General features: G+C 39.8%; 1 protein-coding gene across 6 annotated transcripts in view; it reads right to left on the bottom strand.

Moving 5' to 3' along the window:
- Positions 1-18182, bottom strand: part of LOC121878491 (dachshund homolog 2-like) — a 143404-nt gene that overhangs the window by 33014 nt on the left and 92208 nt on the right. For 5 of the 6 annotated variants that reach the window (XM_042384790.1, XM_042384781.1, XM_042384751.1 and 2 more), the window contains 4 exons: positions 15293-15504; positions 14829-15042; positions 12963-13022; positions 680-771 (listed from right to left, as the gene is read on the bottom strand). In XM_042384790.1, the coding sequence (XP_042240724.1) occupies positions 680-771; positions 12963-13022; positions 14829-15042; positions 15293-15504 (578 nt within the window). The remainder of the gene's footprint in view (positions 1-679; positions 772-12962; positions 13023-14828; positions 15043-15292; positions 15505-18182) is intronic. The other variant, XM_042384766.1, reaches the window with a different exon arrangement.

Genomic DNA, 18182 nt, shown 5'->3' with positions numbered 1-18182 from the left:
TGTAAATGGTGACATATGTGTAAATTGTGACACATGTGTAAATAGTGACATGTGTGTAGATGGTGACATGTGTGTAAATTGCGACACATGTAAAAGTTGCTGTACACATATGTTTAATTTGTCCAGGTATCCATGACACATATAGGTGATGACGTTAAGCAGGTGTTTATGTCTTACAGGTGTTTTAAGTAACACAAATGATTAGGTAACCTAGGAAGCCATATCGCACAGGTGTCTTAATGACCAGGTGTTTATATAAAGCAATTATATACATGACTCAGGTGAAATTTTTATATTAATTTATATAGCCAAGATGTTTATGTTACAAGTGATCATTGAGAATGTTTATGACAGATGTTTATACGATACAATTAATTATTAAAAAAAAAAACATTGAAGTTATAGAGCCATGGATAATCACCTAATAATCAAAATATAATCACTATAATCATCCAAAACCAATAATAATAATAATAATAATAATAATAATAATAATAATAATAATAATAATAATAATAATAATAATAATAATAATCCCACAAAAAATTATAATCCAACCCTCAAATAACGGATGATAGATTTAATAACTCTAATCTGAATAAAATAAATAGGTCCGTATGTGTGTTCGTGGTAAATGACTTAACATGGACGCGTCACAGGTCAATAATAAAGAACTCACCATTTGTTTTATGCGGGGAGGCTGGCCGGTCTGCAGGCTCATCCCTGTCCAGTCCTAACACCCGGTCTGCTCGGTTACGATCCTCACGTATCCTACAGGAAGATACAGTAAAGGATACATTAACATACATAATACATGAAGATACAGAACACATGAACATACAGAATACATGGAGATAGAGAATACATAGAATATACATAACACACACAAATACATAAATCTTATCATTACAGTCCACCATCTGTTCTTCAATAACTACTAAGGTCTTCAAGTATGTTTATAAGTCACCATCAACCATTAACTAAGAGAGGTACAATTCGCTCCCCCCCCCCCCAAAAAAAAATATATCTCCACAGTTTTATATGAGACAATATGACACAATGGACGAAGGATTTTGACAACCCTACCGAGACAACAGGAGTCACAGTGTTCATTATGTAATTCATCGATCACCTCCGTAGAGATACTTTTTTGGGGAGAGCGAGTGTACCTGATGTTTTTAGTTACCTGTGTGGTGAGTAATTAGTAAAGCACAAAGTTCTCCAGTGAGGTAAATAACCTGTCTTTAGCCCAGAATGGAGAGATAGGAAGAATTGTTAGGAATATTATGTTTTTTATTAAATTTTGGCTTTGCTATTCATCATGTATTGTCAACAGCGTGTTAAAAGGTCTTAATTGTTGAAGCGTGCGCGCGCACACACACACACACACACACACACACACACCAAGATGGCTCAAGGGCTTTAGGTTAACAGAAAATATTTTACGAGAACATGAGTGACATTATTCCAGCAAAATGATTTTACTCTTAATAACTCTACTAACTTTCTACCATGTGGCCCCTCAGTCTACCCCTCATGTTGCCAGCCAGCCAGCCAAGCCATCAACAAGATGTATCCTCTTTAGAATTTAATCAGAGGCATATTTTTTATCAACAGTCAAAATGGCATATCATCCCCCTCCTTCCCTCCCTCCTCCTGTTGTGTGTTTCAGAGAGCGAGACAGACAAGCTGGTGTAGCGAAATGCTTTAGAGACGGAGGGACAGGCAGGATGACACACACACACACACACACACACACACACACACACACACACACACACACGTCAGCTGAAGGGGGTGCAGGTGGGGGTGGTGGGGGGTATGTAGCGAGACACGACGATGCTTTCACATATTCATAACAACATCTCGGTGACAGCTTATCGTGACATGGATGAGATCAGTGATAGGAGTGATAGCAGTGACACTCTAAGGCTGACAGCTTCCGGGGGAGGATTATAGGCCACGTCTGTTGCTGTCTGTGCCTCCCCTCCCCCTCCCAACTAAAAACTATCTTTTGTTCACGTCTTCTCTAGCTAGTAATTATATCCGGGTCATACAATAGCTATTTTACTGATTGTGGTATCTATAGTTTGTTGTGTGATTGTTTGTTTACATAGACAGTTCGTAGGATTGGGAATGTCTCTCTCTCTCTCTCTCTCTCTCTTTCTCTCTCTCTCTCTCTCTCTCTCTCTCTCTCCACCTCCCTCCTAGAAAGAAAATATCTCTATAGAGTCCAACCAATTAACAGGTAAGGAAGGTGGTTATAGTGAGAGCCGACACACAGGACAGGTTTGATAAGGTGTGTGGGGAGGTGTAAGGAGGAGGTGTGGGGAGGTGTAGGGGAGGTGTGATAGACGTAGGAAACAAGAGGTAGAAGGGTGAGGTGTAGTGAGGTGTATTGTTCTAAGTTAACACGTGTTTGTTCTCACTCACCTCGTGTTGTGTGTTATCATGTTCTTAGTCTCATTAGAAGAACACGGTTAGGTTGAGTATTGTTTACAGACAGATGGTAGAGTGAGTGTTCGATACGTTTATTATGACGAGACTGTGTGTGTGTGTGTGTGTGTGTGTGTGTGTGTGTGTGTGTGTGTGTGTGTGTGTTTCGTATGTATGTTTCTTCATGGGTGTGTGTTAATCATCATTATCAGTATTAAACGTGTATAATTCATTTTCTTTGTCAATTCAACTAAATTAAGACCTAAAACAAACATTTCCTGTCACCCAAAGACTCGAGAATGTCTTAAACCCGACCCGACCCGACCCGACCCTAACCTAACCTAACCTCACCTAACCTAACCTAACCTAACCTAACCTAAAACTGAATAATAATGAACAAATAATATATGAAAAGTTAACAGCATAACTTTTCACATCTGCTGTTCTCTCTGCTGTTCTCTATGCTGTTTCTTCCACAGTTCGGTCTCCGCCTTTTGATATCCCCAATAATTGCATCTGATTATTTTTTCATCATGGGCCATTATTGAACATCAGATTATTATTATTATCATCATTATTTGGGGAACAATATAGGTCTTGCTTTCGTTTCTCCTCTACCCTTCCCTACACCTACCCCTCACTCCCTACCCCCCCTCCCCCCCCTTCCCTCCCTACCCCCCCTTCCCCTCCCTACCCCTCTCCCTCTCCCTACCCCTCCCCCACCCCCTACTCCCTCTCTCCCTCCCCCCCACCCCTCCCCCCTCTCCCCACCCTCCCCACCCCTCCCCCTCTCCCCCACCCCTCCCCAACAAGCCATACGTCCCGGTATTATATAGTTTTACCGAAAGTTTCTGAAACGACGACAAAATAACCGAACGTGACTTGTGGTTTTCTCATAAAGATCAAAGGTGCATAATATACATACGAAATAAGAATATACATAAAGGTGATTATAATGAGGTAATTAAACCAGTCGTTAAGGTGGTAATTATTATGAAATGGTTAGAAAAAAAATATATAAGGAATTAAGATTAAAAAAAAATGTATGAAAAGATGAAAGTTATGAAATGGGGGATATTTTTTTTTTGTTTTTTAGTTATGAAAGGACTAGAAGCCGTAAGTTAAATGTAGTGTATTAAAAGTAATGGAAATATAGAGGTAATTTTTACTATGGTAGCCAGGTTATAGAGAGAGAGAGAGAGAGAGAGAGAGACGAACAAAGAACAAATATATAGAGAAAAAAGAAGCGAGAAAGAAAGAGAGAGAGAACAAGGTAAATCGAAAGAGAAAGAAAGAAAGAAAAGATAAAGAAAGCGAGAGAAAGAGAGCAACTCCCCCCATACCCGGTCTAAAATACAGCCTCCATACATCAATAAAATAGCTCCTTATATACCATGTCCATATAATCATTGAGCTAAAAGAGATCTGATTAATAACTCAAGGAAGGGGTCAGAAAAAAAACCACGAAGTAAATCCAGAAATTAGTGATACCTTGAAGAGAGAATAGGCAGCAGAACCGTGTCGGCGACCAGTGGGGAGGGGGAGGAAGGGAGGGGGAAGGAGGGAAGGGAGGAAGGAAGGGGATGGGGGAGGGGGGAGAAAGGGAGGAGACGGCCACAAGAACGGTAATCAATGGATCATAAGGCCTCTTTCCTCTCTGGTTATTACAATGCACCACGATTTAATTGATAGTTAGTGATTTAGTGCCGTTTGACATGCAATGACCCCCACCCACCCCCCCCCCCCCCACGCGCGCTGGAAGTTATATAGAATTTGATGCTATATCTCGCCTCTAACTCTCTTATTGTCATGTGTTGAGACTACATTTGTTGTGTTTGGTTAGGTTAGGTGGAAGGGATTTGATGTTGTGGTGGTGTGGGGAGAGGGTTGTGGGGAGAGGGTTGTGGGGAGGGGTTGTAGAAACGAGGGAGGGATGACTCTAAATGGTGGAGGTTGGTGGCTATTTTTGAGTTTTAATTAGTGGAGGTAATAGTTATGTTTAAATGACCTCCGTGCGGCAATTTTGAAGTTTATTTCTTTCTACGTGAGGTAATTTATTAATACATCCGGATGATGATCTCTAATTATGTTTTTATATATGTGAATCGCATTTTTTTTTTCATTCGTTTATTTAATTTTTTTTTTCATATTTAATATTTTATAAATCTGAATCGCATTTTTTTTCCGTTTATTGTTTTTTTCTTATTTAATATTTTATAAATCTGAATCGCAATGTTTTTGTTTTTTTATTTCATCTATATTGATATAAAACTCCTGTCATTTATATTCTTGTCTCATTAGAGGTTTTAAGGAAGGAATTATAAACTACATCAAATAATACGTTTTCTTGGTAATTCACAGATCGGTTACACACACACACACACACACACACGACGCCGCGTCTAGACTCATAAAACTCATAATATATTGAAAATTAACTGAGTAAGTACTAGGTGTGGTGTAACGCAGGTAAATGGGTCGTGTGTAGCGCAGTCGCCTACCAGGTGCCACGGCTCTACCTGCTCTAGCTACCTGTAATTTAGATGGATGGATGGCTGGTGGGAATGGGTGGGTGGATGAATTGTAATGGGTGGGAATGGATGGGTGGATGAATGGTAATGGATGGGAATGGATGGGTGGATGAATGGTAATGGGTGGGAATGGGTGGGGTTGGATGGATGGATGGATGGATGGATAGATAGATAGATGGAATAGAATGGATGAATAGATGGTTGGATAGATGGATGGACAAGTAGACTGACCGACAGATAAATATTTATTCAGTAAATTTGGTCTAAAAATAAATAAAAAGTAATTTTCTTATTTTAGAGTAATTATTTAACCCAAATAAAACTAATAATTTGTTGTAAATCGGAAACCTCATATAATTTGTAATTAAACTCTGGGAATTTGTTGTAAAATTATAAATGATTATATTATTTAGTCATAGCTCATATAAGTTGTTGATATGGTCTTAATGTTTACTATAAAATAAAATAAAATTATAGAACTTGGTAAAAAACGAAGTAAATATCATATAACTAATAAATCCGTTATATCATTCAAGAAAACTCATAAATTCTGTCATATAATTTAACACTACTCATAAATTTGTCACATAATTCAACTAAAACTCATAAATCTGTCATATAACTCAACAGTACTCATAAATCTGTCATATAATTCAACAAAACTCATAAATCTGTCATATAATTCAACAATACTCATAAATGTCATATAATTCAACAATACTCATAAATGTCATATAATTCAACAAAACTCACAAATCTGTCATATAATTCAACAAAACTCACAAATCTGTCATATAATTCAACAATACTCACAAATCTGTCATATAATTCAACAAAACTCACAAATCTGTCATATAATTCAACAATACTCATAAATCTGTCATATAATTCAACAATACTCATAAATCTGTCAAATAATTCAACAAAACTCATAAAGTCACTAAATGCCTTAAATTACTCATAAATTTGCCTCGTAACTTAATACATTTCACTCATAATATCGCCATAAAGAATAAATCTCCATATTTCTTATCTATCATAAACTCGTACACACACACACACACACACACACACACACACACACACTAGAGTGCGTTCCCGTTGTCATGCGCAAGTGAGTTGTGTTAAATTATATCGGTCTGGACAGGTAGAGTGCGGGAGGCAGTGGAGGGAGGAGGAGAGAGAGAGAGAGAGAGAGAGAGAGTTGTATCGGGTGGAGTCAAGTTGGGAAGGAAGGGGAGGAGGAGGAAGGTGGAGGAGGTGTGGAGGGAAGGGGAAGGGCGGAGGAGGAGGAAGGAAGGGAGAGAGGTGTAGGGAAGGAGGGAGGAGAGGGGTGGGAGGGAACAGCGTCATGCCTCACACTACCATGCCAATCACCCACACGCTAACACTCCCCACCACCCATTACCAACATGCAGCGACTTCTGATTGGCCTGAATGATACCTCCCCCGCCATACATATTTCACTCTTAAATTAGTATCGGCTTCTGATTGGTCACGGTGATAACATACGTATCCTTCTTTTAGTTTCCGATTGAGAGTGAGTTACAGGGGTTTAGGTTAAGAGGGTGGAACTTATTATTGTTTACGTCTGTGGAATAGTATAGCCCCAGGCCACCAGGGGGATCTGAGGTTACATCACGCAGAATCTCGAGTTGTTTCCATTCTTACTAATTAAGGAGGTGTTTTGATACTGAGTGTAGAGTCTTGGTATAATTTTAGTCGCCATTTTGGATTTGGTGTTTTTTGTGTTATTTCTCGTATAAAGGGAAAAAAATTAACTTCCAATTTATTGATAATATATTTTTATATCGTAACTTAAGGGAGACAGTTAAATTATCACTCATATATATAGTTAAAGAAGAAATTTAACGTAATATCTATTGAAAATTCATCTTTATGTCGCATTTTAAAGTGAGTTAGTTAGATACTTTCTCACATCATTAAATAAGGGAGATTTTTATCGTAGGAACCTTTGTGGGTTGTTTATCGTAGGTTGATAGGTGGTGGTAGTAGTACTATTGATGGTGGTGGAGTGACGAGTAGTTGTGGTAGTAGTGGCGATGGTGGTGGTTCGGTGGGTGGGTAGTAGTGGTGGTGATGTGGGAGGAGGTAGGAGAAGGGGAGGAAGGAGGGAGGTAGGGAGAAGGGGGGAGAGGGGGAGGCAATGGAGGGATCGAGTAGCAACAGGAGGAGGAGGAGGAGGAGGAGGAGGAGGAGGAGGAGGAGGAGGAGGAGGAGGAGGAGGAGGAGGAGGAGGAGGAGGAGGAGGAGGAGTGGACGGACATAATCTAGGAGTCAAATTACCTGGATGTTGTTAGTGTGGCATGAAGGAGCACCAGGAGGAAGGGGAGGAGGAAGAGGAGGTGGAGGAGGAAGAGGAGGTGGAGGAGGACAAAAAAGAAGAGGAAGAAGAAGAGGAAGATGATGAGATGGCCGACGAAGAGGAAGCAGAAGAGTTGGAGGAAAAGGAAGAGGAGGCAAAAGAGGGGAAGAGGAGTCAGGAGGAGGAGGAGGAGGGGGGGAGGAGGACCTCTCAATACAGTATCCTGCAGAAACATCCTGTGATCCCGCGCCCACTGAGGAAGCTCCTGCCTCCTGCATTATATTATTGACTCACTAATACCTACCCTACACACCTCCCTCCTCCTCCTCCATCATCCTCCTCCTCCCTGCGCTACACACCTCCCTCCTCCTCCTCCATCATCCTCCTCCTCCCTGCCTACACACCTCACCCCTCCTCCTCCTCCTCACACCTCCTCCTCCTCCTCCTCCTCCATCCTCCTCCTCCTCCCTGCCCTACACACCTCCCTCCTCTTCCTCCATCAACTTCCTCCATCACCTTCCTCCATCTCCCTCCTCCATCACCCTCCTCCACCTACCCCCACACACCTATTCTTCTCCTCCTCCACCCTGGCCTACACACCTCCACCCTACCCTCCACCCTCCACCCACAATACCGATGTTTCCCTAATGTGCAGTTGAAGCCAACAAGTATCCCGACTTGATTTATGGAGATAAATAATCATAATACGGGGTCATTAAACGTAATCAAATCATGCACAATACTTTATTATATCAATTACCTTCTTGCAAACTCACTAATTGCATACATATCCGTTTCCCGAAATGAAAAATGCAACGTAACTGCGGTCATTAGACACAAATTCATATTTCCACAATGATCTATGTTTTGCACGCTGGAAAAATCCAATTTTTGTGATAATCTTACGTAAAGAAATAGCGTAAAATCTGACCCTTTTATAAATCTGCCCCAAACGTGATTTTTATTTTACCCTCTTGTATAACTTTATATTCCCCCGAGAATGGCCATGTTTATTTATTTTTTATCTAAATTAACAGCACTATCACCCGGCGGGCCAATCAACAGCCAACAACTAAGATATACCACCAATGGGAGACGATTTGAGCGTCTCCATTCACCAATCACCAACGATTATATTGTCTTATGTGGTTGGCGAGTGTCTTGCATTAACCTGGTGATAATTAGGTATATTTGTCACGTTGTCTCTTCTCCTACCCACCCCGTGTCCCCCCACCTACTTCATGTCACCTCCACCCACCCTGTGTCTCTCCCCACCTACTCTCACGCTACGTCAAGTCTCTTCCCCACCCTCTACACCCACCCCACCCACCCCACCCACTCTCAGGTTACCCCCCCCTCACCCACACTCAGACTGGAATGGGAGTATCTTATGCACTTTCACTCGAGACTCTCACCTTCCTCACCTTCACCCATGTCACCATCACTTTCCATCCTATGTCACTATCATTTTCACCATATATATCACCATTTTACACCCTATCTGTCACCATCATTTTACACCCTATGTCACCATAACGTTTACTGGGTTATTTCAATCATCATTATACATCACCTTCACTATCATCATCATCATCCATAGCTTCACCATCACCAGTATTCCACGTCACCAACACCACGTTTTCCGTTCACCATTACAACAACTCCAGTCACTATCACAAATCACCATTATAACTTTCATTATCAGTAGTTACATCACTATTAACACTATACCTTGTAGTATTATCTATAGTGTCTTCGTGGCTCTCATTTTCACTATCATTACCTGTGGAGGTTAGGTTAGGTTAGGTTAGGTTAGGTTAGGTTAGGTTAGGTTAGGTTAGGTTAGGTTAGGTTAGGTTAGGTCAGGTCATACGTATTTAGCTGATGGACGAATCTTCAGGTGATCCCAAAAATTCTACACTTTGTCTTTATTCGGTGGTGCTTTTGTTTACCTGTGACGTCACGAGGGAGCACACGTATAAACCAAGCGGAAAACTAAAATAAATATATAATATGTTTTTTTATACACTAAAATTAGACGGATAAAAATGTGAGATATATATTTTTATTCCATATCATTAATATAGAAAATACAACACTGAAACAGACGGAAAAAAAAAGTAGAGAGAGAGAGATTACGGAATGACAGCGTATAATTGAGACCGTTTGTAGAACATGCACACAAACAGGAGACGTAATGACGCTTATTCCTATGATGATTTCAGGCTTTCATGGTTATTAGATCACATTAGGTTGACAAGGGTGGTCTAACGTGGTGTTTTGTGACCCCTTACGGCCCACAGACACGCAACAATCATCACTGTAGAGACGCCCGCCGCACCACCAACAACACCCGATTACCCGCTCTTAAAAAACCTCTTCCTCCTCCTCCTCTTCCTCCTGCGCGGCTATAACTTAAACCATTGAATAATAATAATAAACTCCACTATTACAGTGTTTAATAAACCTATAAGAATAAAAGAATGCAAGTTATACACCTAAATTAAGCTGGTTTTCATATATTTACTGACAACTAGTGGGTGGGTGGGTGGGGGTGGGTAAGCGTCCAGCAGTAATGGCGTCTAACTCAACAATGACGACCAGGTGTTGACAGGCTAGTTAGAGGGCGTGATCGACTTTTGTTTTTTAATGATCCTTCTAAATCAAGTAGTTATTTTACACGGTGGTCACTAATTCACGTTCCTTCGCCGCAATATCCTCCAGACGTGTTAATTATCTTGTGTAAATATACATAGGCAACATTACTAAAATATCTGGAGCAATAACACAAGTCGTTACTAAAATAGCTCTAATGGTCTTAAGTAATTAGGCTTTTTTTTCCTTTTTTGTGTGTGTATTTTTTTTCTATTATCATCTCATTTAGTGTCGTCATTGAGAGTGTAAACCACCTTAAACCACCTTAAACCACCTTAAGTATAGACCAGAGATAATGGTTTATTCTGGCGTGGTTTATATAACTAATACTATATCTTATTCCTGATAACATCTCGGTATATGAATTCTAGTCGACCAGTTACATAATGTAAGGTCACATTACCGTTGTTTATAATACTTGACTGAGGCTTACGTGTATATATGTCGGGATTATTTGTCAACATTACCGTAACTTTTGACAGAAATATTCATGTTAGGATTTTTTTTTTATGATTTTAAGTTAAGAAAACGTATTTAGCTCGAGTTTCAGTATAGTTTCACCGCCATTTTGTCCACCTTTCAATGTGGTTTGAGTGAAGTGTTAGGATTCGTTCTCACAGATCCAGCAGTACGAAGGTGAGGAGAGAAATAAAAGTGGAAGCGTTTGGCTCTTTGAGAATCCAGGTGTTGTCTCTCTCTCTCTCTCTCTCTCTCTCTCTCAAGACCCGCCACGGCTGAAACAAATGAATGTCGAGTCCAGGAAGTGACGCACAACAAGGTGATATTTTTGGGGTAATTTTTTCCCCGCGAATTTACAAACGGATTGACTTTATATATAGTATATATATATATATATATATATATATATATATATATATATATATATATATATATATATATATATATATATATATATATATATTATTGTATATATCAAAGGGATTATATATAAATGTTCTTATATTAAATTACCATATATGAAGGCTATATATTGTCACTAGAGCCTGACATAATACCACTCAAACTCACTTTCTTGTGTCAGTGCCTTTGAGAACGCTAAAGAGAACGTGTATAGCAAATTACATTAAAGAATTATTACTCTCTATTATAAAATGATTTCATAGAAGAGTTATAGCTTACGCGGAGTATGTTAGTTATAGTGGTGATAGGTATTGTAATAGAGGAGAGGTGGTGGCGGGGACCAGACAGACACCTTTCCCACGCACTCTACCTGAACAAAAGCGTATTGCCAACCACTCCTCCATTTTTTTCCTCCTTAAGAGAAGTTTAATCAAAAGAAGGTGAAGGAAATGTGCTGAAGGAGGGAAACAAGTGGCTGTAGACATTTTGTTTATTCTCTTAGTACTTGTCAACAAACCTGCTAGAATTTTTTTTTTGGGTGTATGTCTAGATTAAATTTATTCGAAATACAATAGCACAGGAATTAAGTTGAGAAAGGGGATGTATTTTATAAGGGTTATTTAATTCAGTACATCTTGCACTTTACAGCTACTTACAATACAGTATTTATCACTTATATGCAACACCACCGTGGAGTAATGTACAATACAATAGATGCATCGTGTACAGTACTTAAGACATGTACTGTACACCTTTTACAACACACCTGTACCACACACTTCACCACACACCTGCACCACACACCTGTACATGCACACCTGAATACAACATAATATTTCCCCCCCCATTCATAAACATCTAAATTATATATTATTACCCAAGATTATTTTATAATTGCTGGCGTGGAAGTTAGACTTGACTGAGTGAATTATAATAATATCGTATAGGGAGGCGGCCATTTTTACCACTGAAGGTTTGAGCGAGAACAATAACACAATCATAAACGTTAACCTAACCTAACCAAACCTAACCAAACCAAACCTAACCTAACCAAACCAAACCTAACCTAACCAAACCTAACCTAACCTAACCTAACCTAACCAAACCTAACCAAACCTAACCAAACCTAACCTAACCTAACCCAACCTAACCTAACCTGATTTTATCTTACAGTAACGTGACCGGTTTTAGTATGTTAACTTCACTACGTACAATGTTTATTCCGTCTACTTTAAAGTGTGGTGTGCAATCTAGTGGACCCGGGTTCGTTCCCACGTAAGATCATATGATAAGCACGGGTCGAAGGCATGAGCTTTATGTATTTCTTGTTTGTTACCTGTTACTAGTGAATTACCTGTTACTAGTGAATTACCTGTTACTAGTGAATTACCTGTTACTAGTGAGTTACCTGTTACTTGTGAGTTACCTTTTACTGGTGACCTACACAGTACTAAAAAAATGAACTATGTAATATGTAAAGTATACACACATTTATATATATATATATTATCTCTACATACAGGTATACATATATCGTAAACATGTATAATGAATAGATATTCATAAGCTTGTAGCGTACGATAGGTAATTATAAGCTTGTAGACTACGATAGATAATAAGCTTGTAGAGTAACATAAATTGGGAAGAACCTCTCGTACGTCTATGGGAAAGGGTCGCGGAAGGGGGACGTGATTGCTGCCCGTAACATCATTGGGTATGACTTTGCTTGGGAGATTGGTATCCCCGCATCCCCTGAGCAACGCTCTTGTGCATTATGCAGAAGACCCGACAGCAGCACCCTTATCCACTACCTCCTAAGATGTCCCCACACACAACGCTTCCGTGACTCCTGCTGGACCACCACTCCACGACCCCCTGACGGAGACACGATGATCCTCCCCATACTGACCAGATATTTTGTAAATAATATTGATGATGTGTTAAAGGAATATCCTTCCTTCCTTAGGCTTTAGTAAGCCCCTTTATAATATTTATACTGTATATACTTGTGACACTTGCCAGATGCTTCTGGTGTCATTGTACAGGGGTACCTAGTGACAGCACTAGGATCCCGCTTCCTCTATCAAGGAATAAACAATTGAAATTGAAATTGAATTGGGAAGCATGAACAGAAAACGGAATGTGGGTCTTACCTCTCCAGATGTTTGAGAACTTCATCATACGACGCTCGACAGTTTTCCCACACCATCGATCTGAAATACAGGTGGTGATGGTGATGAGTTGTGGTGATGAAAATGGTGATGGTTGTGGTGTAGAAAATGGTGATGAAGTTTGGTAATAGATGGTAATGATGATGACGTTTGGTGATAGAATGGTGATGAAAATGGTGATGGTGGTGATGAGTTGTGGAATAGAAAATGGTGATGAAGTTTCGTAATAGATGATAATGATGATGACGTTTAGTGATAGAATGGTGATGAAAATGATGATAGTGATGAGGTCTAGCGATAGATGGTGATGAGGTTTGGCGATAGATGATGAAAAAGGTGATGAGGTTTGGTGATAGAATAGTGATGCTCTGTGATGATGATGAGTTTTTAACATATATATGATGAGAATAGTGATGCGAAAGAGTTTTGGTGATGATAATATAGGATAATGAGTACTAAAATTTATGGTGATGGTGGTGATAGTGGGTGATGATGGCAGTGGATGATGATAATGGTGATGATTGTGTGTGATGGTGATGATTGTGAAGACATGGGGGGGTGATGGTGATGATAATAGTTGATGATGGTGGATGATAAAAGTGATGAAGTCTAGTGATGATGATAATAGTGATAAAGAGTAGTAGAGAGTGATGACAACTGGCAATAGTGATGATAACAGGACGATAAAGGTGGCGGTAAGATGATGATGATGATGATGATGATGATGGTAGAAGTAGTCAGAAGAATTGAAATTGAAGGTCGAGTCATTTTTGAGTGAATAACGGAGCTAATTAGGTCATGGCTGGTGTGTGTGTGTGTGTGTGTGTGTGTGTGAAAATTTTACCACGTATAGGTCAGGAATTTTGGTTGTTAATCGAAAACTTCCGTATACTCTCTCTCTCTCTCTCTCTCTCTCTCTCTCTCTCTCTCTCTCTCCTATCAGCACCGCTAATAATGATCATGATATATAACGCCTCGACACGTTTACTCTCCATTCCATCACCCCTAAATAAGCTAACGAGGACCACAACACAACACGGTAATTTAGCGTTAGTTTCCCCTTCCTTTAGTGCCTTATAACGAGGTCATCACTGTCGTTGCTTGTTACATGACATTCTAATCAGCTAGTTTGACTGACCCCTTTTAAAAGTTCCCTCGCCGCTACCCGTGATACCAGAACGATTGTGTGTGGGAACCAGTGGCGTAGCGGAGTGTGGGAGGGTGTTTGCTGGGACCGCTTCTGTTTTTGCCTCCATAAATTCTCTTGTGTTTTGTTTTGTTTTTATTTCTGTGTTATTGTACCTTATTCTATTTCCCTTTTCACTTTGTTTTATTCTTTATTTGTATTTATTTTATTAAATTTTTTGTTATTGAGAATGATAAATTAATTAATAGCATATACGTTTGATTGGAAAGAGCATACCTCAACGATCAACACTATACTTGAATAATAAAATGTGGGACTCCAGACTCAAGAACTAAAACACACAAGACATACAGTAGACGTGATGGAGATGAATGTGTAGGGAAGGTATATAGAGAGATATAAACATAGATGTGGTTATATAGCAGGAACGACTAATGAACATACACAACAAAAGTTAATATAGACGCATGAAGATTATAGAGAAATAAATTTAAAAGGTAAGAAAATTTATATATAATTACATTATTTAGTGAAAAGTTAATAATGGGAATGTTAAATAAAAAATCTTAGTGTGGATAATAAATGAATTGATGTTATTGAAATGGGAGACTTAAAATTGAAGAAAGGTTTATAGTAACATCCAACATCCATCTGATGCTGGTGAGGACGTATTGGTCCCCGGCAGTGAAGGAGTTACTCACCGTGCGAGGCTGTCAGGTGGGGGTCCGTTCTTGAAGGGGTGGTCTGTAGCATGGGCGGCCCATGGTGCGGGGTGGGGCGGCAAGGGAAGCCCAGTGTGGGCCAGGAGCGCCGGGTGGGGCATACCCCCATTTAGGGCCATGTACTGGGCCATCAAGCCCTTGGGGGGAGGGTTGTACCCATTTGACAATAAAGGTGACTTCTCGATCTCGTTATCTGTCGGGGGAAGATGACAAGTTGTCTAAGAATGAAATTATTCCTCAATAATTGATGTATATTTCAGGTATATGTGTTGGACGATGTGACATATAATGCGATGAACTCTATGAGAAATTATACCAAATGAACATCTTCAGAGTTAATAAATAAAGATCAAACAATTCTCGCCCTAAAATGAGGCCATTAATAACGTTTATCCTGGAGTCGTTGTCAGCACCCGGGTGGGGCGCCAAGGGACGACACTCACCATGCACGCCGCCGTTCATGAAGGAGCGCAACTCACCATGCACGCCGCCGTTCATGAAAGGCGGGAAGTCGCGGGCGTCCATGCGGGTTTTCTTCAGCGCCATCAGTGCCTCCGGCGAGAGGTGTGGCGGCGGCAGCCCACCTGGCCCTAAAGGACCAGGGAGGCCACTCATCCCCAGAATCTCATGTGGGCGTTTCGGAGGGCGTCCTGGCCTGTAGGGGAGGAAGGAAGAGTTGTGGTGAACACTTACATTCTGACACAATATTTATCTCAACAATATTAATATATATGAAGACTACAGCGGTCATGGCGTGGTTATACTTCATAGCTTAATACAGCTCCGTATAGTGTCATGGCGTGGTTATACTTCATAGCTTAATACAGCTCCGTATAGTGTCATGGCGTGGTTATACTTCATAGCTTAATACAGCTCCGTATAGTGTCATGGCGTGGTTATACTTCATAGCTTAATACAGCTCCGTATAGTGTCATGGCGTGGTTATACTTCATAGCTTAATACAGCTCCGTATAGTGTCATGGCGTGGTTATACTTCATAGCTTAATACAGCTCCGTATAGTGTCATGGCGTGGTTATACTTCATAGTTTAATACAGCTCCAATATAGTGTCATGGCGTGGTTATACTTCAGCTTAATACAGCTCCGTATAGTGTCATGGCGTGGTTATACTTCATAACAATACAGCTCCGTATAGTGTCATGGCGTGGTTATACTTCATAGTTTAATACAGCTCCGTATAGTGTCATGGCGTGGTTATACTTCATGGTTTAATACAGCTCCGTATAGTGTCATGGCGTGGTTATACTTCATAGCTTAATACAGCTCCGTATAGTGTCATGCGTGGTTATACTTCATAGTTTAATACAGCTCCGTATAGTGTCATGGCGTGGTTATACTTCATAGTTTAATACAGCTCCGTATAGTGTCATGGCGTGGTTATACTTCATAGTTTAATACAGCTCCGTATAGTGTCATGGCGTGGTTATACTTCATAGTTTAATACAGCTCCGTATAGTGTCATGGCGTGGTTATACTTCATAGTTTAATACAGCTCCGTATAGTGTCATGGCGTGGTTATACTTCATAGTTTAATACAGCTCCGTATAGTGTCATGGCGTGGTTATACTTCATAGTTTAATACAGCTCCGTATAGTGTCATGGCGTGGTTATACTTCATAGCTTAATACAGCTCCGTATAGTGTCATGGCGTGGTTATACTTCATAGTTTAATACAGCTCCGTATAGTGTCATGACGTGGTTATACTTCATAGTTTAATGCAGCTCCGTATAGTGTCATGACGTGGTTATACTTCATAGCTTAATACAGCTCCGTATAGTAGCATGGCGTGGTTATACTTCATAGTTTAATACAGCTCCGTATAGTGTCATAGTGTCATGGCGTGGTTATACTGCATAGTTTAATACAGCTCCGTATAGTGTCATGACGTGGTTATACTTCACAATATAACTCCACATACTGTCACCTTAGACCACGAAACACACACTGACCACGTGACACTGTGTTATATATCATTGCTAAGGGATTTAATATTTCTACGTGTACTGTTGTCATTGGAATATGTTTTGATACGTGAGGGATATGTGGAAGAGTATCTCAGGTTATATTTTGTTGTTTCTGGTGAATATACTTTTATTAAATACGCAGTGTTGAAAGAAAATAAAGAAGAATGAAAGCAAAATAAGAAGATAATTAAGTATAAGAGAAAGAAGGTCTAAGAAAAGAAGAAGAAGGGGAAAGAGAAGAAGAAGAAAGAGAAGGAAGCAGATAAGGAAGAGAAATGGAAGAATAGAAAGAAGAAAATGAGCAAAAATCTAGAAAAAAGATACAAACAAGGAAATTGATATAATAAAATAATAATAAAAATAATGATAATAATAATAATAAAATAATAATAATAATAATAATAATAATAATAATAATAATAAGACAAGAAAATATATTTCTTACATTCATGACCTAACCATTACGCTTCTTTCCACCCTTAATGACTTTTGACCTATGACCTTTAGAAGTCAATTAATGTAGAGGTTTGTACACAGTTTGAATAATATCCCTGTACTTGGTATTTAGGTATTATGTACGTTATCTTACGGACGGACGGACGGACGGAGGCATATACGGACCGGGGAACAAATATACACGTCCTTAGTGCATTTTACGTACAGTACAATCCACCATAAACCGAGATTGTACATTACATCACAACTCTTCCACGATTGGCTGAGAATAAAAATACTGAATGGTGATTGGTTGAAAATTAAAGTACTAAAAAAAAAAATCTCGCGTAATTGGTTGAAAACATTTTAAGTACTGAAATATGATTGGTTGAAAAAAATAAAGCTGAAATATATCTTCGGGGTAATTGGTTGAAAAGTACACCACTGAAATAATTCTTAGAGAGAGAGAGAGAGAGAGAGAGAGAGAGAGAGAGAACCTTACTGCGACAGATTATGCACACGAGCTGACAAGTTACGTCACCTCATTAATATTCACAGTTTACTACAGGCCAAGAAAAAAAAAATAACAATTTTAATTCACATTCAGATATGTTACAGAACGAGGAGGTGGACAGCTTGGTATAATCGCCTTGTGTAGGTCAGTGGTCGCTAAACCATCAACAGTATCTTTAACGAGGGGAAGGGGGTGAGGGAGGGGAAGAGGAGGGAGAAGAGAAGGGAGGGGGGTATGAGAGAGGATGAAGGGGGGGTGATGGGAAGGGAGGGAGAGGAAGGGGTGCGGGTGAGGGAGAAGGGTGGCGTGGAATACACAAACAGATGTCTCTCCCGTTGACCGGCTTTTAAACACGAGCGAACAGAGAGAGAGAGAGGGGGGGGGGCGGTGGCGTACAA

This window comes from Homarus americanus, unplaced genomic scaffold (genome assembly GCF_018991925.1).
Source record: "Homarus americanus isolate GMGI-L3 unplaced genomic scaffold, GMGI_Hamer_2.0 scaffold26492, whole genome shotgun sequence".
NCBI classification, from domain to species: domain Eukaryota; kingdom Metazoa; phylum Arthropoda; class Malacostraca; order Decapoda; family Nephropidae; genus Homarus; species Homarus americanus.
This window is presented reverse-complemented; position numbering and strand designations above follow the sequence as displayed.